The sequence below is a fragment of the Megascapheus bottae genome, chromosome 37 (assembly GCF_031878675.1).
Source record: "Megascapheus bottae isolate mThoBot1 chromosome 37, mThoBot2.hap1, whole genome shotgun sequence".
In the NCBI taxonomy this organism is placed as follows: Eukaryota; Metazoa; Chordata; class Mammalia; order Rodentia; family Geomyidae; genus Megascapheus; species Megascapheus bottae.
In genome coordinates, this window is record NC_143545.1 from 295748 (window position 1) to 317229 (window position 21482).

Here is a 21482-nt window from a genome sequence, read left to right on the forward strand (position 1 = left end):
GGTTCGTCTATTGATACTATCACAGTGAAAACTAATGGCCTGGAAATATAGTAGGTCCCCAGCGAGGGAGAGGGAGAGGCTCAACAACAGAAAATACGATGTGTACACTTGCTCCGAGCAAGTCCTGGAAACCAACCAGTAACATGGTCGGACATGTCTAGAAAGGTAAAGACACGGGAGCCTGGGTCACTTAATGGCCACTCTTGGGGGCCAGGGACTTGTAGCTCGGGTGGTCGTGGCTTTGAGGCCCCGTCAAGGTCGATTCATTTCAACTAAGGCTAAGTGACTTTTTTTTTTTTTTTTTAATTCTGGCTTACCTATGAAACGTTTAAGCTTCCGCCAGCTTCGGATACAGAAGCCCCTTAGCCTCCAGCTTTTCCCCAGCCAGGCGGGCCTCCTCCCGCGGGCAGCGCGCATGCGCCGGCTGCGGGGCGTGTCGGGGCGCGGCGAGGGCGGGCCTTCCTGGGCCCTGGTCTCCATTCATTGGCTGAGAGGACTCGGGCTTCACCGTCACCTGCCAGGAACCGGAAGTCGGGCTTATAAAAAGAAGGGGAGCCGGAAGCTGCGCTGGGTTTTCGTCCGCCGTCCGGCCTTCGGTCCTCCGTTCGGTCGTTTGCCCACCGTCGTCGCGTCGCTTCCGCCATGGCCCTCAGCGATGCTGACGTGCAGAAGCAGGTGAGCTCCGGGTGCTGCGGGTCCCGCGGGGGGTGGTGGCCGCAGGTGGGCCCGGGACGAGCGCGGGCCTCGGGGCGGCCCCGCGCCCCGCAGACCCCCCCGCCCCGCAGACCCCGGCTCCCGGACCCCCGCAGGCCCTGAACCCCGCAGACCCCGGACCCCCGCAGGCCCCGGGGCGGCCCCGCGCCCCGCAGACCCCCCCGCCCCGCAGAGCCCGGCTCCCGGACCCCCGCAGACCCCCCCCCGCCCCGCAAACCCCGGCTCCCGGACCCCCGCAGGCCCTGAACCCCGCAGACCCCCCCGCCCCGCACACCCCGGCTCCCGGACCCCCGCAGACCCCGGCTCCCGGACCCCCGCAGGCCCTGAACCCCGCAGACCCCCCCGCCCCGCAGACCCCGGCTCCCGGACCCCCGCAGGCCCTGAACCCCGCAGACCCCGGCTCCCGGACCCCCACAGGCCCTGAACCCCGCAGACCCCGGCTCCCGGACCCCCGCAGGCCCTGAACCCCGCAGACCCCGGCTCCCGGACCCCCGCGCCCCGCAGACCCGGGCTCCCGGACCCCCGCAGGCCCCGAGGCGGCCCCGCGCCCCGCAGACCACCCCGCAGGCCCCGGACCCTGAACCCCGCAGGCCCCGAACCCCGCAGATCCCGAATCCCCAGGCCACGGCCCCCCGCAGGCCCCGCCTCCCCCCAGCACGGCCGCCCAGGGCCGGCGCCGTAGCTCCAGCCGAAAGCGGCCCCGGGCTGGGCGCAGAGCGGTGAACTTGTTTCCCCGCTGGGTCACGTGATCCCTTGTGACGGAGCCGCAGAGGGGCTGGGCGGGGAGGGGGGGAGGGCGGTGCGGGTGGAATGGTTTTCACACACCCTGTGATGATGCTGCGTGGAGAGGATTCCTGTGCCCCGGGGGTCCTCCCTGCCCCTGCCCCGGGCGCTCTGCCACCCGGACCACAGCAGGCTGCAGACCCCCAGCTCGGGGCCCTGAGCAGCTGGGTGACAGTGCTTTCAGAAGATGGAGCAGGAGGGGCGATGGGCAGAGAGTAATGGCTTCTCTTTGTTTTGCCAGGGCCCTTGCATCTAGTAACTGGACAGCCTCTACTTTTTCCAGAAAAGGAGAGGCTGCCATTTAATGTCTGTGCAGTTTAGGGAACTCAAAGTCTTTTTTTTTTCCCCCCTCCACCAAGTACTGGGAAAGTTCTCTGACTAAAGAGCGCTCACTGGTTTACGAATCGAGGATGAGTCTTTTTTTCCCCTTCCATGTTTCCATCTCTGCAAAAAAAAAAAAATAAATAATTCTTTTCAGTCAATTCCCAACTGAATCTGTGGAGCAGTGACGTCTGTCTTTTTTCACTAAGCTAAAGTCCAGGCAGGACGGTCTGTAAGACTCCTATCTCTAATTAACTACCACCATGCAAGAAGTAGAGCTGTGGCTTAAGTCGTAGAACACTATCCTTGAACTCAGACCCTGCGTTGGAGCCCCAGGACCAACATACTAAACACACAGAAGGTTAAAAAGTAGAACTACAGGCCAGGCACCGGGGCCCATGCCTAGCTACTCAAGAGATGTAAGGATCGCAGGTCCAGGCCAGCCCAGGCTGAGACTTATCCCCAATTAACCACCAGAAAACATGGATCAGTGCCATGGCTTAAAGTGTAGAGCTCTACTTTTGAGTAAAAAAGCTCAGGAACAGCAAGGTCCTAGGTCCAAGCCCCATAACTGGGAGAGGAGGGGGGGGGACTTTTTTTTCTATTTTGGTACTTACTTAGGCAAGTCCTTTGCCACTAAGCTCCATCTTACCCCCTACAATATTTTTTGGCAATAATAGGATTTGACCTTAAAGCCCGGTGCCTTAGCATTTGAACCACACCTTCAGTCCAGGATTTTGCTCATTCACTGGAAGTAGAATCTGGTGGGCTTTTCTGCCGGTGCTGGCTTCAAGGCTGGATCTTCTGACCTTTGCTGCTTCCGTGGTGACAGCAGTGTAGACTCAGTGCGAAGCACCTACTATGTGAAGGACCAAAGGTCATGTAGCACCTCACTGCATGGAGCACTCACCAGGCAAGCTTAAGCTCCTGAATGTAGTCCCCCATATTGCAGCCCCCAACACAGCTGAAGGAACCCAGCTCCAAAGTGCGTCAGCAGAAAGGAAAGTGTGTTTTGAAGGTCTGGTTTCTGGGCTCAGTGGGCTGATCTCTGGGAACTCTTGGTTGACTGTAAATAGGCCTCTCTTACCTCACCTGACTAACTGAGGGTGCCTTTTGCCCTAGGCCAGGCCGATCCAGTTAAATCTGGTAGCTGAGGTTGCGGCACGGGCAGTGGGGGGATAATACAGGTTTGAATCAGAGTTCACCTCTATAGAGGCCTGCTCACCAGTCTTATACTCTTGTAGCACTTAGAAACACCAGTTTTGATTACTGTATTTAGAGTAGCACTTTTTCTTTTTCCCTCTTTTCTCCTTGGGCTAGAGTGGAATTCCAGGCTTCTCAAATGCTAGGCAAATGTAGCTCTGTACCACTAAGCTATATTCCCTCCCTGCCCTACCTAAACCATTAAAAAGCCTCAGCTAGAGCCAGGCGTTTGTGGCTTAGGACTGTCATCCTAGCTACTCAAGAGGCTGAAATCTAAGGATTACAGCTAAAAACCAGTCCAGACAAGGAAGTCTGTGACACTCAGATTTCCAATTAGTCACCAAAAAGCAAAAAAAAAAAAAAAAAAAAAGTGGTCAGGAAAATTACACATCATACTTCCAAATAAAAATTCAAGGTAAAGGGGCTGGGAGTTTGGCCTAGTGGTAGTGTGCTTGCCTAGCAGGCACAAAGACCGGGGTTAGCTTCCTCGGTACCACATACATAGAAAAAGCCAGAAGTGGTGCTATGGCTCAAGTGGTAGAGCTCTAGCCTTGAGAAAGCCCAAAGACAGTGCTCGGGCTGAGTTTAAGCCCCAGGACTGTTAAAAAAAAATTTTTTTTTCAAATATAAGATGCTTTTTCCCCCCCTTACAGATTAAGCATATGATGGCTTTTATCGAACAAGAAGCCAATGAGAAAGCAGAAGAAATCGATGCAAAGGTGAGATCCATATTCTAGTTTTTAAGTTACAAAGTTTCATAGTATTGGGTTTTGCTAAGTTTAGTAAAACATTATTTGCTGCATTTATTTCACCTGATAAAAATAGAAGTAAACTATAAGGCATTTGTAAGTTATAAAAGATGGTTAGCCTTTGTCTAATTTATGAAAAAAAGACAACTCTTTCCACCTTATAAAGTAGTATTCTTCACAGACTGCGTTTATAGGAACACACTTCACAGACAGTACTGTGTGGGTTTCTGGGGTTTTGTTTTGTTTTTTGTTTTCATTAGTCCACTAGTAAGAAAAAAGTACTGTGAGAGAGAGTGCATACCTGTAATCTTGACCCTCAGGAGCCGTGGTACAAGGCTAGCCTAGGCTACATAGCAAGCCTGTCTCAAACATGAAAGAATATGGGATGACAAACCAAAATAAGCCAAGAATGGCAGCTCTCTCGTAAGTTAAATGGAGTGGAGATTCCACTGGAGAGCTTCCATTCTGACCAAGGAGTGGGCAGGTGAGGCGGGCCTGTCATACCAAGCTATGGAACAAGCACCATGGCAGGGTGCTCTGGGGCATGGTGGCATCCCACTCGTGCAAGGGGGCACCAATAGGGTGAGGATTCCAGTCCCAGCCAGCCTGGGCATCAAAAGCAAGGAGTGCAAAGGGGGCTGGCAGAACGGCCTCAGTGGTGCCTGCCTCATGCACTTGAAGCCCGGGGGACCTTGGTCACATCATGCTTTTCCTGACTCAGGGCCTGTAGAGACCATCGTCCAGTCATCTTTGAAGACTTGACATCACAGTACATTTTCTGGTTTAGAAATGGGACTGATGCTAATTAATTTCACACTGCAGGCTGAAGAAGAGTTCAACATTGAGAAAGGCCGTCTTGTGCAGACCCAGAGACTGAAGATAATGGAATACTATGAGAAGAAAGAAAAGCAGATTGAGCAGCAAAAGAAAATGTAGGAAATGAGGATTTCAAAAGCCCAATGAAGCATGGGACCCGGGTACAACCCAGAGCACTTGCTAGCATGCACAAAGTCCCATCTCTGGCATTGGTTTTCCCCTAAAGAAAACGTTCATGAGATAAGAGAACAGAACAGCTTTGGAGCCCAGGTCTTAGCTGTGCCACCAGTGCTTAATGTGCCCTTGGGCAAGTTGCTCAGCTTCTCTCTTCCTAGTGAAGAGCAAGTTGCTGTAAAAGCCTGGACCCAATCTCCACCACTCCCCAAAACTTGCCCTTTGAAAATAAGTTGGGCCTGGGCATATGGCTTAGTAAGGTAGAGTGCTCGCCTACCACATAGGAAGCCCTGGGTTCCATTCCTTGGTACCATACACAGAAAAGGCCAGAAGTGGTGCTGCAGCTCAAGTGGCAGAGTGCTAGACTTGAGCAGAAGCAGCTCGGGGACAGTGCCCAGACTGAGTTCAAGCCCCAGGACTGGCAAAAAAATGAGCTGAGAGACACCACCAAGGATAACCCTGTGTGGGTCTCCTTAACCAATAAAAAGGCGTGTTCAGCACCTCTTCCGGGCACACACACAGGGAGCCACATGGTTTTGGTCTGTAACAATAACCTCCCATACCTTTTGCAGTCAGATGTCCAATTTGATGAATCAGGCAAGGCTGAAGGTCCTCAGAGCAAGAGACGACCTCATCACTGTGAGTAGCTAACCCCGAGAAACGGTGACACTTCTATAAAGGTTTGATCCCCTGTCTTTATTTAGATGGGGTCTTGCTGTGTGGCCCAGGTTGCCCTGGAAACCCCCCTCCTAGCCCCCCCCCCAGCCTTAGCCTTCCTCAACAATGGCATTACAGGTGTGCTCGGTGAGGCAAGGCTCCTAAGCTGTATGCTTGGGAAAGTACTCGCAGTAGAGCTCCCTTACTGTTGCTGACTCCTTATTTCTCACTTTGTCTGTTGATTAAGGTACTTGGTGTGCGGGGTGGTTAAGAGGATCGGGCGGGGGATGGGTATGCACACGTGTAATTCCAGCGGTTAGGAGACGGGAGGATTGCAAGCTAAAGGCTGGCCTCACACCCCACAAGCAGGTAGGATTGAACGAGAGGCCACACTTTTCCTGACCACTTTCCCTTCCTTTCCATGGTAGCCAGTGTAGGATACTGGGGTTTGAACTTAGGGCTTTGAGCCTGCTAGTCTGGGGCTCTAGCCCTGAAGCTATGCCTCCCCTTCTGTACCAGTCTCTCTTTCCAGGGCTGGCTCAGAATCGTGAATGGCTAGCATTATAAACATCAGTCATCAGTGCTTATTATTCTGCGTAGTTTTGTTTTTGTTGGTTTTTTCCCCCTGACTTTTCTTTGAGGATGTTTGTGGAGCTTGCCATCAGGGCACTCTGTGTGCTCTTTCGTTCAAGGCTAGCGCTCTACCACTTTGAGCCACAGCTCCACTTCTAAAACTTGAGTCAGACATGAGTTTTACGGATTTTCTTTCCCCGTGCTGGCTTTGAACTGTGATCCTCACATCTCAGCTTCCTGAGAAGCTAGGTGACAGATGTGAACCACCAGCACCCAGCCTTTTTATTTTTTTAAAGATATTTTTCTGTAGGGCCTGGGTGCAGTGAGCCCCTTACCTTTTCTGCTGAAGGCTGGTGCACTTTCACTTGCACCACACCTCCACTTCTGACTTTGGGCCGGGTAACTGGAGATAAGTCTTGTAGATTTGTCTGCTTGGACTGGTTTCAGACCTTACTCTTCAGATCTCAGCCTCCAGTGCAGGGCTTGGAGGTGAATTCTTCCAGTCTGCTCTGCCCAGGTTAGCTATCAACCATGATCCTGCACATTTCAGTTTCCTGAGTAGCTAGACTCGGAAGTGAGCCTCTGCTGGCCCAGTAATGGCCTATCCTTATTGCAGGGGTTCTTCTAGTCTTCCACTAGACTGAATTTTCCTTTATTGTATCAGTGTGTACTAATAAAGCATCTGCTTTGTTGTGCCCTGGGACGTGTTGAACAAAAACCCACAGGCAGGGTGTGAGGCGGTCGTCATAAGCCTGTGTAAGTGATGCTCTTGCTTTTTCCTCTGGTTTAGGATCTGCTGAATGAGGCAAAACAGAGACTCAGCAAGGTGGTGAAAGACACAAACAGATACCAAGTGCTTCTGGACGGGCTGGTCCTCCAGGTACGCCGAGCTCTGTCCACCAGGCTGTGTCGGAGCAGCCGTTTCCACCTCTGCTTCACCTTCCTTCCCCTTACCTACAGCGTGGGGTGGGCTAGGGCAGGGCTGTGACCTCTCATGACCTCACAGCACCCAGCTTCCAGTCTCCCCGAGTCCACTTCACCTCTGAATAGCTGCCACAACACAGTTGTTCACTCCTGGGCTCCAGCCCCCCTACTGCCACTGCTCAGCCTTACCCAGGCAGTGGGTCTGTTCACGTGCCTTTTGTTCCTGGATTCTCCATCTGTGCGTCCTCCACTCACGGAATCAACTTGTTTCTCCCAGGGCCTGTACCAGCTGTTGGAGCCACGGATGTTTGTGCGCTGCAGGAAGCAAGACTTGCCCCTGGTGAAGGTACGCACTCCACTTCTTAAAAAAATTACACGTTGTCCTTGCGTCTATGAGAATAAACCCAGCCTGTCGGGGATTACACACTGCAGGTGTTAATTTCCTGGAAGACTATAATTTCTTTGGTTAGAGACAGTCTGGGATTATAGGTGTGTGCAGTCGTGGCGGGGGAAAAACAAGACTCAAGAGATGTGGCTCCTGTTCTTGAGCGCCTGCCTGGCAAACACAGGACCCTGTGTGTTTGACTCCCCCTGGAGGGAGAGTGAGCTTCTCCCTGGCCCCCTCTGCCTCACTGCTGGCACTGTTTTCCATACCCAAGCAGAGCTGTTCTTGTTTGTGTCCTTCATTGCCTGGCTGTACCTGCTTCCATATCCATTAAAAGAAAAAGTCCTTCGCTGTTTGTTTTCTCAGGCTGCAGTGCAAAAAGCAATTCCCATGTATAAAATTGCCACCAAAAAAGATGCTGACGTCCAGATTGACCAGGAGACCTACCTGCCTGAGGAAATGTAAGCAGTTCCTGCTGTTAGCATCCGCCCTGCCTCTGGGAATGGCCTTCTGGCCTATCTCATTTTCAGTGTCCATTACTGGGGCTCAGACTCCTTGGGGCCAGGACACGGTCCTGTAGCTCTTTCTTCACTTGCGGTTAGCACTTGACCATAGCTCTGCTGTGGAGCAAGTGCCAATCTAAGGACTGCTGTTCTTGTGTGCTATCCAGAGCTGGTGGAGTTGAGATCTATAATGGGGACCGCAAGATAAAGGTGTCCAACACGCTGGAGAGTCGGCTGGATCTCATAGCCCAGCAGGTACGCGGGAGCCTTCCTCACCCGCTAGCAGCACATCAGAACCGTGCAGCGCATACAGGCTCTCACGGCCTTTGCGATTTGTTCCTTTCCCCAAAGAGTGAGCATCGGCACCGACTGGAAACGTTTACGTGAGGAGGGGTAAACCGCTGGCCCCTCTTCTCCACCTGAACCTTGAGTCTGTCAGTACAGCTGAGAAGCGAGGGCCCCTAGCCGTGTGTGGTTCTTGACGGGTCCCTCCACTGACTATGCTTCTGTTTCTCACAGATGATGCCAGAAGTACGGGGAGCCTTGTTTGGTGCGAATGCCAACAGGAAGTTCTTGGACTGAGCCTCTGGGAGGTGCAGACCACACTGGGCTCCAGTCCTCAGGAGCTTCCTCTCTGCTGGTGGACGTACCGATGGATCCATCCCTTCTGTAGCTAGCACCCTGGCCTAAAAGAACAGTGCTGGGAGGCTCCCTGAGCGTGGGCCCCCACCCACCGCTGGTTCCTCTGGTGGCTTCTGCAGCATAAAGGTGGAAATCAGATGGTGCCGTGTGGACGTCCCTTGAGTCTTCTGCTGCCCTGCTGTTCCCGTGTCTGGTGTCGGGGTGTCCTGCATGCCCTGCTCCACCCCGCTCTGGTGTAACGTGCATGCAGAATGCATATCTCCCGGCGGTAGTAGTAGCTCGCTTTCCCTCCTCTGTAAATGTGACTTCAGACCTCTGCCATCTATGTTCTTTATTTATTAAAACAATAAGCTTTATGGGTATTAACACCTAAGAATTTGTGGTTGAGAGTAAACCTTCTCGGGAGACCGGGGGAGGCAGGTCACTTGAACCAGGCCTGGGGAGCCAACCTTAAAAGGTTCTTACTGTTTTTAAATGCCCAATTTGGAGATTCCTAGCTGCTGGCCCTTGTACCCACTGCGACCTGCACGTGCCACACCCTCCACCCCTGAAGGCGCACAACTTCCAATTGGTGGAGTGGTACTGGGGGCCTCACACCCTGGTTCCTGGCTATGCTGAACAAAGTAGGCTCCGTTCAGGGAGATTACTTGTGCTAGACTAAATCTTTTACCAGCCTCCCTCCATTCTAGGTGGTCAGCTGCCGGCTGAAAGCCAGTGGTCTTACAAGTGGTCTGTGGTAGAGGTGGGGAGAAAACAGGCACTAAAGCCAAGTATTCAGGCATGTCCCTCCCCCACAGGGAGGACGTTTCGTGGCAGGTGGGGAGAAATGTAGTAGCCCTTGGAACAAAGATTTTCTTAGGACTGGTGTGTGTGTGTGTGCGCACGCGTGCCCCCCTTAGCCCCCCCCCATGTTCCATTGAGGAAGTGATGGAGACAAGAAGAGGCAAACAAAACCCAGTGTGAAAGCGGAGCCGCGCCCCTCAATTACACAGCGAGGCATTCACCATTCAGTTTTCTATTTCAAATGGACACAGAGAGCCATGAGAAAGGAGAAAGGCCTGGGCGTGCAATGCAGGTGGAGAGTCTGGGCCAGGAGAGCCACTCTGACGTCATGTTGATCGGAGTGGACTCAGCCATCCTGGATACACCCAGGGGGCTCCTGGCTCACCAAGGTTCTAGCTTTGGTCTCCTTTGCTCCACTAGCACGAACATTAAGTTTCTTAATTCAAGATAAAACATTTAAACAACATTTAACCCTCATACACATCTCACATACACTAAATGAGTATGAATTGAGAATGTTAACTGTAAAAAATAGCCCTTGTGTCCTTGCAACTGAACCAAGGATTATTCTTGTTAGAAACAGGTGGCTAGAGACTCCTGGGCTTCCTGGCAGCCTCTCCCGAAAGGGAATTTAGATTTCATGAAGGAAGACAGCTACAGACTCAGCTGCTGCTTCGCTGACTGAGGTAGTACTACAGGGCAGGGCAGGCTCTAGGTCTGTCTACTGAAAGTACTTTAAGACATGCTCTCCAATCCCAACGAAGTAGACCCCCTGAGCGATGCCGAAGAGAGGTGCAATGACCAGGGCTCTGCAGCCTGCTCCCTTCATGAAGGCAGAGGGTCCCTCCTGAGTCCAGAGTTTTCTGGGGAGAAAGGAAGGCCTTGTGAGCTCTGGGGGTGGGAGCATACGTGGTCTGCGGGACAGGCTGGCTCAGAGCTTGCTTGTGTGGGCTGGAGACCATAGGGCACTGGGCTTTTCAGCTGGGGCAATAGGTAGTGTGGCCAAGAGGGAGTGGCTGTGGTTGGAGGGAGCCAGGCCCCGCCTGTTCTGTGTGTGGTTTGGTTGCTTAGCAGAGGCCCCAGCAGGGAAGGGGAAAAGGCTGGAGCTGCAGCAGATTTCAAAGTGGCCCCGGGGTCGGTCGGTGTTACCTGGCACAGTCTGCGACGCCGCTGTAGGTCTCCTCACCCACCCCTTTCTTGAGGGTTTGGATTCGGGTTTTCAGAACTAGATTGGGAAGCCAGGAAAAGTAATGAGTATCTAGCATTCACCTGTCTTCCTGGGTCAGAAGCCAGAGAAGCCCGAGTGTGCCTGCCACGTAGGGATGGGCCTAGAGGGCTACAAAGGGCCAGTGGGGCCCGATGCAGAGCCACCTACCACCTCTGCCTCAAGGCCAGCAATCATTTGCAGCCAAGGCACCCCACTTCCGGGAAAGGGGGGTGGGACAGGCATAGTGAGTACAGGTGCAGTGAGATCCCCTGGGGCGCCCTCCTGGGAACAGACTCAGGTTGCATGTCCTGTCCACACAGCAGGCCGGCCCTGCACACACACACACACACCCCCTCCTGCTCTCCTACCATCCAGTGGGGTGACAGCAGCCGCCGCCACCGATCCTGCAGCACAGCCTGACAGGAAGGAGTGAGCGAAGGACGCCTTTCCGGTGAGCTCGCTGACCCCGAGGTGGTTGAGGTTGGCAAAGAGGGGGAAGTAGAGGATGGAGAAGGGGATATCCCTACAGGAGAGGAGAACAGCTGCCTGGCGGCCCGTGCTTCCTCCACCCCAGGTCCTCAGGGGAACACGGGTGCCTTCCCCACCCTGCCTGCCCACGGCCTGCTGAGCAGTGGCGACTCCCGTGGGGAGGGGGCTGAGCAGGTGCCGCCCTCGATTGCTCCAGGCCAGCCGTGACTGCAGTCCTTTGTAGGGCCAGGTGCCGTGTCCCCCTCAGAAAGAGGGCTCACCTGAGGAGAGTGGCACCCAGGCCCTTGTAGAGACCAGACAGGCCCTCTGTGCGAAGCAGCTCCCGAGCGATGAGCGTGGCAGATGGGCGCTGGCAAGTCGAGGGCAGGCCGGCACTGCCGGTGCCGTGGGTGGGGGCTGCTGGGAGGGAAAGGACGGGATAGATTCCACCAAGCCCCCACTCCCAAGGGTGTAGCTCCCCATTCCTAGCCCTGGAATCATGCCAGCGGGATGAAGATGGTCCCCCAGGTTTAGAGCTCGTGGGGGGGGGGGGGGCGGTGGCAGCGGCTGGTTCCTTCTGCTGTAAAGACCAATCCTTGCTCTTCTATCTGCACTGTGCCTTCAGGACTCAGGATTTGGGAAAGGGCACGAAAAGCAGGAGGGGTTTTCTTCCTTTTCATGCCTCTTTGTTCGTTAAAAGGCTAGCTGCTGTAGCATAGAATACGGAGAGTCTGGCTGTCCCAGACAAAGCCCCACCAGAACCTTCACCGTGAAGCTGGGAGCAGATCGGAGCCCTGGTGCATGCTGGGTAGGTGTTCCTCCACAGAGCCCCTGGTCCAGTTCCATTCCTTACGATCTTTAGGGATCCCAGCCCAAATATCAATCAAGGGGGGAAGGATGGAATGTTAGGGTCCCCCCCTTTGAGTCTGGTTCTCCATAGGAGTACTGGAAGGGGCAAGCTGTGAGAGAAAGGCTTCTGATGACGTGGACAGGGGACCGGATGGAACACAGAGCCCAGCCAAGGAGGCGGGGAGGTGGATGGGAGTCCACGGAGGGTGGGAGGAGGTCAGGGTGAGCCTCACCCAAGCGCCCAGCATCCTGCAGCTGAATCTTGAGCATTTCCATAGGACAGGTCACCACCACCTGGCACATTCCAGCTCCACAGCCAGCCAGCATCTCCATCTGCAGGTCCCGCTGTGTCCTGTAGTACCAGGCCTGGGGCTTGAACTCTGAGCCTGGCCACTGTCCCTGAGCACTTCTGCTTACGGCTAGTGCTCTGCCACTTGAGCCACAGCACTACCAGGCCACACTCCTGGCCCAGTCTTTCTGTCAGTCCCGTGCTAGACCCGTCTCTGCATTCATGTTCTGTGCTGTACTTTGTGTTGGTGCCGGGAACTGAACCAGAGCCTCGTGCTCTTGCTTAGCTTTCTTGTTCAAGGACACTTTAGCCAAGCTTCCAGTTCCTGTTTTTTGGGTTTTTTTTTTTTTGGGGGGGTGGTCAATTGTGGGGCTTCAACACAGGGCCTGGGCGCTGTTCTGAGCACTCTTGCTGAAGCCCAGAGCTCTACCACTTTGAGCCACTGTGCCACTTCTGGTTTCCTTGTGATCAACTGGGGATAAGAGTCGCACAGACTCTCCTGCCTGGGCTGGCTTCAAGCTGTGATCCTCAAGTCTCTGCCTTCTGAGCAGCGCGTGTGACAGGCGTTGAGTCTGGCTCTGCATGCTGGTGAGTCCACCATCTACCTGTGTCTCCCACATCACCCCAGGACCTTCTGTCCCTTCACTCCCATCTGTCAGAACAGATGCCGGCAATAGCCACGTGTGCGTGTACTTGAGACAAGTAAACCCAGGCACATCTGCAATCCTCTCCCCCCAGAATGATACGCGGTGGAGGACTTTGGTCCACCACCCCCACCAAGCTGTACCTGTCTTCCATGAGCAACTGGCGGAAGAAGTCATTGGCAGCTAGCTTGATGGCCTTTTCTGGAGTGACCAAGGTAAGGTTTACTGCAGCCCCTGAGGAGAGGATGAATACAGTGCCTTCAGCTCCTGCCAGGCAGGACTCTCAGAGGAAAGGGCGCACTGCGCTTCGGTTTACATATAGTACATGGCCGCCATAGGCAGTCAAGCAGAGTTCCTTAGTCTATTTTTTTTTTTTTTGCGCTAGTCCTGGGCTTGAACTCAGAGCACTGTCCTTAGATTTTCTCAAGGCTAGAGCTCTACCACTTGAGCTACAGCACCATTTCCAGCTTTTTTCTATGTATATGTGGTACCAAGGAATTGAACCCAGGCCTTCGTGCATGTGAGGCAAGTATTCTACCACTAGGCCAAACTCCCGGCCCCCCTTAGTGTATTTTTAATGAAACTTTTATTTTTTATGGGGGGGGGGTAGTCCTGGGTCTAGAACCCAGGTCCCAGGCACTGTCCCTGAGCTTTCTGTTCTTATTATTAGCACTCTACCACTTGAGCCACAACATCATTTCTGGCTTTTTCTGTGTATATGATACCGAGGAATGGACCCCAGGGCTCATGCATACTAGGCAAGCACTCTACACTAGGCCACAGTCCCACTCCCCCGCCCCCTTTTAATGCTCATTTCCTGTGGACACACGTCCAGTACCCTAGAGCTCTTGTCCTGGGGGTACATGCAGCTCCGGACAGGGCTTGCTTGGTCCCTGCTCTGCGGGCAGCTGGGCAGTTTTCACCGGTTTCCAGTGTATTTCTCAGGGTCATGTTGGGAACCTTCCACAGCCCTGCCTGCCTTTTGTCCCGTCAGCCTCTTCTCTCTGTGGTTAGAGGGATATCCTCGCCCCCCTCGGCAGATCACCTATATGCAATACGCTGCACGCCTAGAGAGCTCGGCCCCTCCACCCGGGCTGTCCAGCTCCCCACGAGGCCCATAGCCCACCTCGGTACATGCCCACAAAGCCTTCCGTGCGTGCTGTCTTCACGAGGCAGTCTATCCTAGAAGGAGACCAGCAAAGGAAGCTCGTGACCACCGGTGGGGAGTTGCCAGTCTGCCTCGCCCATGCTCTGATTTTGTTGACCACGTCCCCAGTCCCCTCTGGGTGGCCCGCCCACGTCACTCCCGTCACCCACATTCCTCTGTAGACATCTTTGCCATGCTGGTTCTGCAGTCGGGTCTTGACCAAGTCAATGGGGAACACACAGGTCACGCCCACGAGCCCCGCCACACCTCCATTGATGAGTTTGGTGGCGATACTATGCCAGGGGAAGGAGAGAGGCAGTGACAAACAAGGCAACTGGTAAGGAAGTTGAACAAGAAATGTGTTCCTTAATTACCTGAGCAAATTACCTTCATTTTCCTCATGTGGAAAACTTGGCTAAAAAGCTGGCGTGAGTGACAGCTATCATTAGAAAGAGCACACAGGGTGCTGCTGTCCAGGTGCTCTTTGCTTAAGGCTAGCGCTCTACCATTTTGAGTCGCAGCACCACTTCTGGTTTTCTGGTGGTTGAGTCTCACGGGGACTTCTCAGCCTGGGCTGGTCTCGAATCATTACCCTCAGATCTCAGTCTCCTGAGTAGCTAGGACTTTAGGCATAAGCACGAGCACTCAGCCTGAGACTCTTATCTCCAATTAACCACCAAAAAGCCACAACTAGAGCTGTGGCTCAAGTGATGGAGCGCTAGCCTGGAGAAAGTCCAAGGACAGCGCTCAGGCCCTGAGTTGAAGGCCTGAGTTGAAGCCCCAGAGTTCCTTGGGCCCTAGTAAAAATGTTATGTTATAGGCCAAAGCAAAATATTTGGGTAGTCCTCACAAAGGAACCTGACTAGGGACTCTCTTATTTCGTTAAGAACATGAATGCTAACAACCACACAGACTACTGAACTAAGTTGAGGGTGGGGGTGTCTCTTCTCTGCATCCGTCTTATCCCCCCACTCAGGTCTGGCGTACCTCAGATCCTGGCTGGACATCCTGTAAAGAGCTGACACAGACTGGACCGCTGGCTCTTCACAATGGCAGCTAGCGGGAGGTGGTGTTTCCTTCACTCCAGCTTCCCACGGTAACAGCAGCAGCTTGCTCTGGGAGTGTCCCTTCTAGACAGACCTTTTGGACTTTGGGGTCAGATAAGAAAGAATGCTGAGTGTTGGTGGCTCACAGCAGTACTTCTAGCTACTCAGGAGGCCAAGATCTGAGGACTGTGGTTCAAAGACAGCCCAAGCACAGATGTCTGTGAAATGTTATCTCTAGTTGAAATGGAAGCTTTAATAGTAGATAAACATCCGTGAATGAAGAAGCCATGTGAGGCCGGGAGTTTGGCCTAGTGGTTAAAGTGTTTGCCTAGCATGCACAAAGACCCGGGTTCGATTCCTTGGTACCACATATATAGAAAAAGCCAGAAGTGGTGCTGAGGCTCAAGTGGTAGACTTCTAGCCTTGAGAAAGTCCAAGGACAGTGCTCAGGCCCTGAGCTCAAGCCCAGGACTGGCCAAAAAAAAAAAAAATTAGAAGAAGCCATGTGAGTTTAGGTCCCACAAGCCAATAAATAATAAAAGAGGTGGCCACATGGATATGAGTAAAAGCAGGCTTAAAGTCTCTGGCCAATAGGCTTGAGAGCTGATCTCAATAGCTGGGTTGTATTCCAGTTGAGGACCAAGAATAGAAGCCAGCCTAGGCAGGTAAATCCAGTGATCTTTAACCAGCCAAAAAAAAAAAAAAAAGCCAGAAGTAAAGCTCAAATAGTAACCAGCGTCGCCTCGGTTGAGGATGAGGAACAGTCCAGGACCAAAGGAGGAAAGAGATGAACTGGGAAATTGCAAGTGGGAAATGGGGATAATGAAACCTCGGGAGGGCCTCCGCCAGCACCGTGGGGGCCTCTCGGGTCCCTCATTTTTAGGAGGTATAGAAGAGACTAGCTCTCCACTCTGCCGCCTTCCCACTCAACCGCAGAGCCCACCCAGACGCTGCCTCACTTCCAGAGAGCTGGGCTGACACAGAGGAGTGAGCCATTATTTTGTCTGGCACAGGAAATTAGTGATTCCTAGCAGTTTCTTGGGGCATCACATGTGCCAGGTAAGAGTTCTTCCACTGAGCCGCATCTCCAGCTTGATCTTTTGTACGTAGGGAACTTAAGAATGGAATATGGCCTTTCTTCACCAGAGGCAGGAGAGCCCAGGCCCGTGTCCTCCCCAGCCATCTCAGGGCCATCCACGGCTGGGAGCTCACCTCTTGCCATTCCATCTTGCCCCCAGGCCCCTCAAATCCGAGCCCCCAGGGTAGAAGCACACAGCCACGCAGGCACTCCCCACCCCTCCCCGCTCTGCCGGGCCCACATCTAGTCTCTGCTTCTGGCGCCTCCCTGTACGCACTGCCCTTGTGCACAGGACATTCTCTCCCTATCAACCTTTAGTACATCACAAATTGTTCTCGGGCATGTGAGTGACATCTGAGCTGATGTCATTTCTCCTGACTAGGCCATGTTCAAGTCCCGTCCCTGAGAGCTGCTTTCTGGGATCCTGCTGAGCAGAGGTTCCAGCATTTCTCAGAAGTCCCCGGGGAGCTTGCATGGTCATCCCAAGAGTGAGTACTTGCCCTCAGTGCACACTGAGGAGCTAAGGCCAGTGCCTTAGGTATGATGGAGGCCAAAACAGCACAAACTGCTTCTTGACTCGCTGCCCAGGAAGTATGCTGCTTTCTGGCCTGGACTCTAACCCAGGATGCCCTCAGCAGGCACGGGACTTCCTCCTGTCCTCTCTCAGCTGCACAGCATGGAAGGTGGGATGCTTTTACTACCCCCTGTAACCTTGACCCATGAGAGGCAACACTTACCTGTCTTCAGGAGGGAAGGTTCTGCCTTTCTGGAACCCTCCAGATTACCACTGAACTGTGAGAAGGGTTGGCTTGTCCTTAAGTCTTGTCCCGCCCTCCTGGTTCCTGAGGTGGGAGGGACAAGCCAAACCCTTCTCCTCCCCACACTGTCCCAGGCTCACCTCCACTCCCCCACTCACGCAGCCTTCAAACAAGTTCAGTTTGAACCAAGCCCCAAAGAGGCCACACAGCCACGTGAAATCTGCCCAACTGGCAAGCAGCCACCTCGCTTAGTTGAAGTAGGGCTCCAAACAAAAGTTCACTTTAGCTGGGCAGTGATTTGGCCTAGACTCCACCACTCAGAGGATGGATTCTCCAACAAGAGAATCGATACAATGGAAACATTTCTGCAGTAGGGCCAGAAGCTGTGGGAATGGAACCCAGAGCTAGAGCTCCCAGATGCCGTGTGAAAAGCCCCGCCCAAATGATGAAGGGTTGGGTAGGAGAAACTGAGTTCCTGGGCATGGCTGCGGTGGGGGGGTATAAAATGTTACATCTCAGGGAAGTGGGGCTTGGCTCAAGGGTAGGGCGGTAGACTTGAGCCGAAAAGCTCAGGGACGTACCCAGGCCCAGAGTTCAAGCCCCACGACCCACAAAAAAAAAAAATAAATAAATAAAAATGTTACATCTGAACAAGTATTTACACACTCATTTCCAAGGCCAGTGGTGATTTTGTTTTCTCTCTTATTTTTTGCCTTTTTTCAGGTCTATGACTAGAAACTTGAATTCAGTACCTGACACATTCGCTTAATGGTTACTGCTCTTCCAACTAAGCCACCTCTCTCTCCCATCTGTCAAAACTGCCCGTAATAGAAGGCTGGATAAGCAGGAATGTGGCAGGAAACACATCCCTGTTCAGGAAACAGGTTATAAAAGAGCAAATACCGCACCACTCCAATCTTTGAATAGTCAAATTCAAAGACAGCGTGAAACGGTACGAGGCCTGTGGGAGCGGAGGATGAATTAGTAGCCACTGGGTGCCATGTTTCGGCTGGAAATGAAGTGTGCTGGAGATAAGCCTACAATTATGAGAGCGAGCAAGCAAATAAAACAAGTGAGCAGACCCTAGCAGTTTACATTTAAATACAAATGGATGGCACCATGAGTAGGGGTGTCCGTTGTAATGAAGGATTTTAAAAATAGGCAAGCTAAGCCAGGCGTGATGGCTCACACCTGTAATCCTAGCTACTCAGGAGGCTGAGATCTGAGGATCACATTTCAAAGCCAGCCCGGGCACTGAAGATCCTAAAGAACATGAGACTCTTATCTCCGATTTACTAGAAAATGGGGAGTGGCACTGTGGCTCCAGGGGTAGGGCCGTAGCCTAGAGTTGAAGAGCTTAGGGACAGCGCCCAGGCCCAGACCCACCAAGTAAAAAAGAAAGAAAGAAAAAAAGAAAACTGTCACCCACATGAAGACCAAGGAATGTACAGCACTGGGAGGGAAAGGAAGAAACGGGGGCCGGGAGTGGGGCCTAGTGGTAGAGTGCTTACCTAGCATGCATGAAGACCTGGGTTCAATTCCTCAAATAGAAAAGGCGAGAAGTGGAGCTGTGGCTCAAGTGGTAGAGTGCTAGCTAGCCTCGAGGGGGGCGGGGGGGAAGCTCAAGGACAAACCTGCAAGACTGGCAAGAAAGAAAGAGAGAAGAAGACTATGAACACTGACATACTAGATATTATCTAAGAGATGACTTAAAATGGGACAGTGCTAACCTCGAGCAAAAAGCTAAGGGACAATGCCCAGACCCAGACGCTTCAGTACTGGTGCATGGAAGCACACACGCACGCACGCACGCACGCACGCACGAGTTAGGGGAATATGCAGATTTGAGATCTTAGGTCCCTATGTGTAAGGAACTCACTCATCCATCCCCAAGGATACCGAGGGCTACTGTACTTACTGGAAGACTGGCTGTCATTTACTCACGCTTCATGTTCGTTCTTGATATGCTCCAGACTTCACTTGGCTCTTGTCTTCACCTTCTTACTCAAGACTCAGTTCCTTCCCACAGCAAGAACTCATAAAGAAAATATCTCCAGGTCCCTTCAAGCGTTGTACAGCCTTAGCTAGAGTAAGGTGACTCATCCTTGTTGTGTGCGATGGGAACGAGGCTCAAGCCCAGTTGTGCATGTCCGTCCCTCCCACAGTCTCCAGGGCTCCTGAATTGCTATGCATGTGGTGATGTGTAGGGGTGGGCATTCTGGCTTACAACAGCCCAAGTGGGTCACTTCCAGCTGCCTTCTTGGCTGGCACTGCACAGTTCATTTTTCACTAAGGCTTTTACTAAAATCACCCAAGGAAACTAGAGGAGTGAGCCTTGCTAACAGAAGGGGAGTAAGACAAATGCACAAATGTCCTTTTAAAAGCTCAAGAAAGAACCAGGGAAACAGGTCTGCAGGGCCAAGCTACAGAGTGAAGGGCCATGGGAGCTTTCTGCCGGCAGCTGCAGCACGGGAACTCAGAGGTCTGCCATCTCTGGGGAGCTGGCAGGGAATCCAGCCACCCAGGAGGAAATGGCCCAGAGCCCTTCCTGCCAACACCATCTCTTGCATAACCAATTCATGTCCCAGGCCACTCACCCCACAATAGGGTGAAGGGTGACATCCAGAAGAGGCACTCGGGTTCCATTCTCAACTGTTAGCACTGCTGAACGTGGAGATGCAAACTGCCAGAGGGGGACTTCACAAAGTGAAGATGCCTTTTATGTCTTCGAGGCATATATCGATATCATATATCAAGAAAAAAAAAGCCTTCGAACGTTTCCAATATCAAAACAGAAAGATCAGACATTTGAGACAAACCCACAGCAGCAAAATGGGTGCTGTTCATGCCTCTTACCCTCTGCTCCTTTCTGCACTGAACGTTATGAAGTACGACGGTGGCCGATCTTTGTGTACCTTCTTATACACCTTGAGGGCTAAGCAAGCAGTGTTTTAATAAACACAGACCTAGATCGACCCCCAACTCTACTGCACTACATCGAAGTGCGTGTGTGCACGTGGGCCTGTCAGAACTGGGACTTAAGTCTCTGAGCCTTCTGCTTTCGCCATCTACTGCTTGAGCCATACCATCATTTCCGACTTTTTGCTGAATAAGTGGAGGTAAGAGTTTGTCTGCTCTTGATTTTTCACTGCCAACTGTTAGGAATGTGGCAACATCATCTAGTTATCCCCAGAAAAAAGCTATGAAGAATTGTGGGGTTTATTTCTTCCGTTGGCTGTGGGGCTTGAATTCTGGGCCTGGGCACTGAGATTTTGTACTCAAGGCTTTTGTTCTAACAACTTGAGCTCAACTTCTGATTTTTGGGTGGTTATTTGGACATGAACCTCAGTGACTTTCCTGCCAGGCCTGGCTTTGGTCTGTGGTGCTCAGATACCAGCCCTGTGACAGGTATGGGCCACCGGGGTCCAGCTTCTTTTCAGGTGTCTTTTTTTTTGGGGGGGGGGTGTGAAAGGCAGTGTGTCATGCAGTTCAGGCTGGCACTGAACTGACCACGTAGCCTAGCTGGCCTGGGCCTCATTCGTCCCACCTCTGGCTACCTGGTGCCGGGCTGCAAGCGTCCACCACACTCAGCCAGCCCTAAGGAGTGCTCTGGCAACCGGAACAGAGCGCCATGGTGGCACTTTTAGGGGATGGCCCAGGGCTCCTGTGCACTGATGACCACAGTCACAAATGGACACACAAGTCAGAACCTTGCTATTTCAAGAATGTACTTTATACAAAATAACCAGTTCATATGGAAATAAATCTACACACCTCTGAGGATCAAAAAGCTTTTTAAAAAGTTTTTAAAAAATTACCCAACACACAATATTGAACTAACTATTGAGGTAAGTGTCGCTCTCGGTGAAACAGGGAACAGCAGACCACGACAAAATATACACAAATAAAAGAATAAATAGCAATCCCCTTTCCAGTACTGGCCAGAAAATTCACCAGGGCACTCACTCTTACAACAGGAGAGTGGACGGATCCCGTGTTGTGGATGCAGGCTGGGGAGCCTGGAGAGGGGAGAGGGGGGCCTCCAGCTGTATGGAGGCAGGGGAGTGAGACAGCTGGTCTGGGGGTAACATCTGCGTATCTCAACAGAGACCCAACTGTTCCCTCCCGCCCTCCACCCAGCCGACAGCCCTGACGGTCAGGAAACACAAGCAGGGCAACCAGCTGGTTTCCAGGCAAGTCTACTGAAGAGTTAAGTCAGAACAAGATCTGTTGGCTGAACCCAGGCCAGAGAAGGTGTGTGCTTAGCTAGCGAAGGGCTGGAGACAAGGCGTGTGGCCCGCTTCTCCGAGAGCTAGGACACAGCAAAGAGCACCGCCACTCCTCCTTCCTAGCAGAGAGGCAAGTCTCAGGGTGAAGGCTTTGAGGGAGACCTACAGACACATCTAGCCTGGTTGTCCTCTTACCGAGCTCGGCCCAGGAGACTAGAAATGACAACTGCCCGCTCACACAAACACCAGCATCCTCACTACCAGTTCTGTCCAAAGGCGATGTGCGGAGACACCACATTCCAGAAGCCTCCAGCAGCGAACACTGGTGACTCACTCGGTGATGGCTGTCCAGGGGGATGGGAAGGAGTGGACAAGGGGACAAACGGGAGTAAAAGCTTGCATGACTGAGGTCACCTAGAGCATACCCTGGTCTGGGGCCCCTGGATGAAGACTTGGGGGGAATGTCACATTCGTTTTGAAGAGATGTAGGCTACTTATGGCTAAGAAAGGTGGGGGGAGTTGAGGAGGAGGCTTGAGGCG

General features: G+C 52.8%; 2 protein-coding genes across 5 annotated transcripts; one reads left to right on the plus strand and one right to left on the minus strand.

Annotated features, from left to right (window-relative positions):
• The first annotated feature begins 551 nt into the window (after window positions 1–551).
• Window positions 552–8806, plus strand: Atp6v1e1 (ATPase H+ transporting V1 subunit E1). Its single transcript, XM_090325331.1, has 9 exons — window positions 552–675; window positions 3675–3740; window positions 4593–4702; window positions 5333–5399; window positions 6781–6870; window positions 7192–7260; window positions 7666–7760; window positions 7970–8057; window positions 8322–8806. Exons 1-9 carry the CDS (start codon window positions 643–645, stop codon window positions 8382–8384), a joined length of 681 nt encoding a protein of 226 aa, XP_090181457.1. The 5' UTR covers window positions 552–642; the 3' UTR covers window positions 8385–8806.
• Window positions 8807–9443: 637 nt separating this feature from the next.
• On the minus strand, window positions 9444–19158 carry Slc25a18 (solute carrier family 25 member 18). Of its 4 annotated transcripts, none has more exons than XM_090325127.1 (11): window positions 18658–19158; window positions 18225–18355; window positions 14819–14979; window positions 14002–14124; window positions 13811–13866; window positions 12828–12918; window positions 11985–12103; window positions 11184–11322; window positions 10803–10957; window positions 10377–10452; window positions 9444–10090 (listed from the first exon to the last, which is right to left on the minus strand). In XM_090325127.1, the coding sequence occupies exons 3-11, from the start codon at window positions 14836–14838 to the stop codon at window positions 9949–9951; spliced, it is 921 nt and encodes a 306-aa protein (XP_090181253.1). In that variant the 5' UTR covers window positions 14839–14979; window positions 18225–18355; window positions 18658–19158; the 3' UTR covers window positions 9444–9948. The 4 variants fall into 4 exon arrangements, with proteins under 4 accessions (XP_090181253.1, XP_090181252.1, XP_090181254.1 ...); XM_090325126.1 differs by having other exon boundaries at window positions 18632–19158; XM_090325128.1 differs by lacking the exons at window positions 18225–18355; window positions 18658–19158 and adding an exon at window positions 16693–17299.
• Between the last annotated feature and the right edge of the window lie 2324 nt (window positions 19159–21482).

What these genes read in the sequence shown, in the direction of transcription:
- Slc25a18 (XM_090325127.1), bottom strand. Translation starts at nt 14,838, where the DNA reads ATGTCCAGCCAGGATCTGAG. An exon ending in CTTTGTGGGCATGTACCGAG is followed by an intron (nt 12,919 to 13,810) that starts GTGGGCTATGGG and finishes TCCTCTCCTCAG; the next exon opens with GGGCTGCAGTAAACCTTACC. An exon ending in TGCTGTCACCCCACTGGATG is followed by an intron (nt 10,453 to 10,802) that starts GTAGGAGAGCAG and finishes TTCCCAATCTAG; the next exon opens with TTCTGAAAACCCGAATCCAA.
- Atp6v1e1 (XM_090325331.1), top strand. Translation starts at nt 643, where the DNA reads ATGGCCCTCAGCGATGCTGACGTGCAGAAGCAG. An exon ending in CAGAAGAAATCGATGCAAAG is followed by an intron (nt 3,741 to 4,592) that starts GTGAGATCCATA and finishes TTCACACTGCAG; the next exon opens with GCTGAAGAAGAGTTCAACAT. An exon ending in CAAGAGACGACCTCATCACT is followed by an intron (nt 5,400 to 6,780) that starts GTGAGTAGCTAA and finishes CCTCTGGTTTAG; the next exon opens with GATCTGCTGAATGAGGCAAA.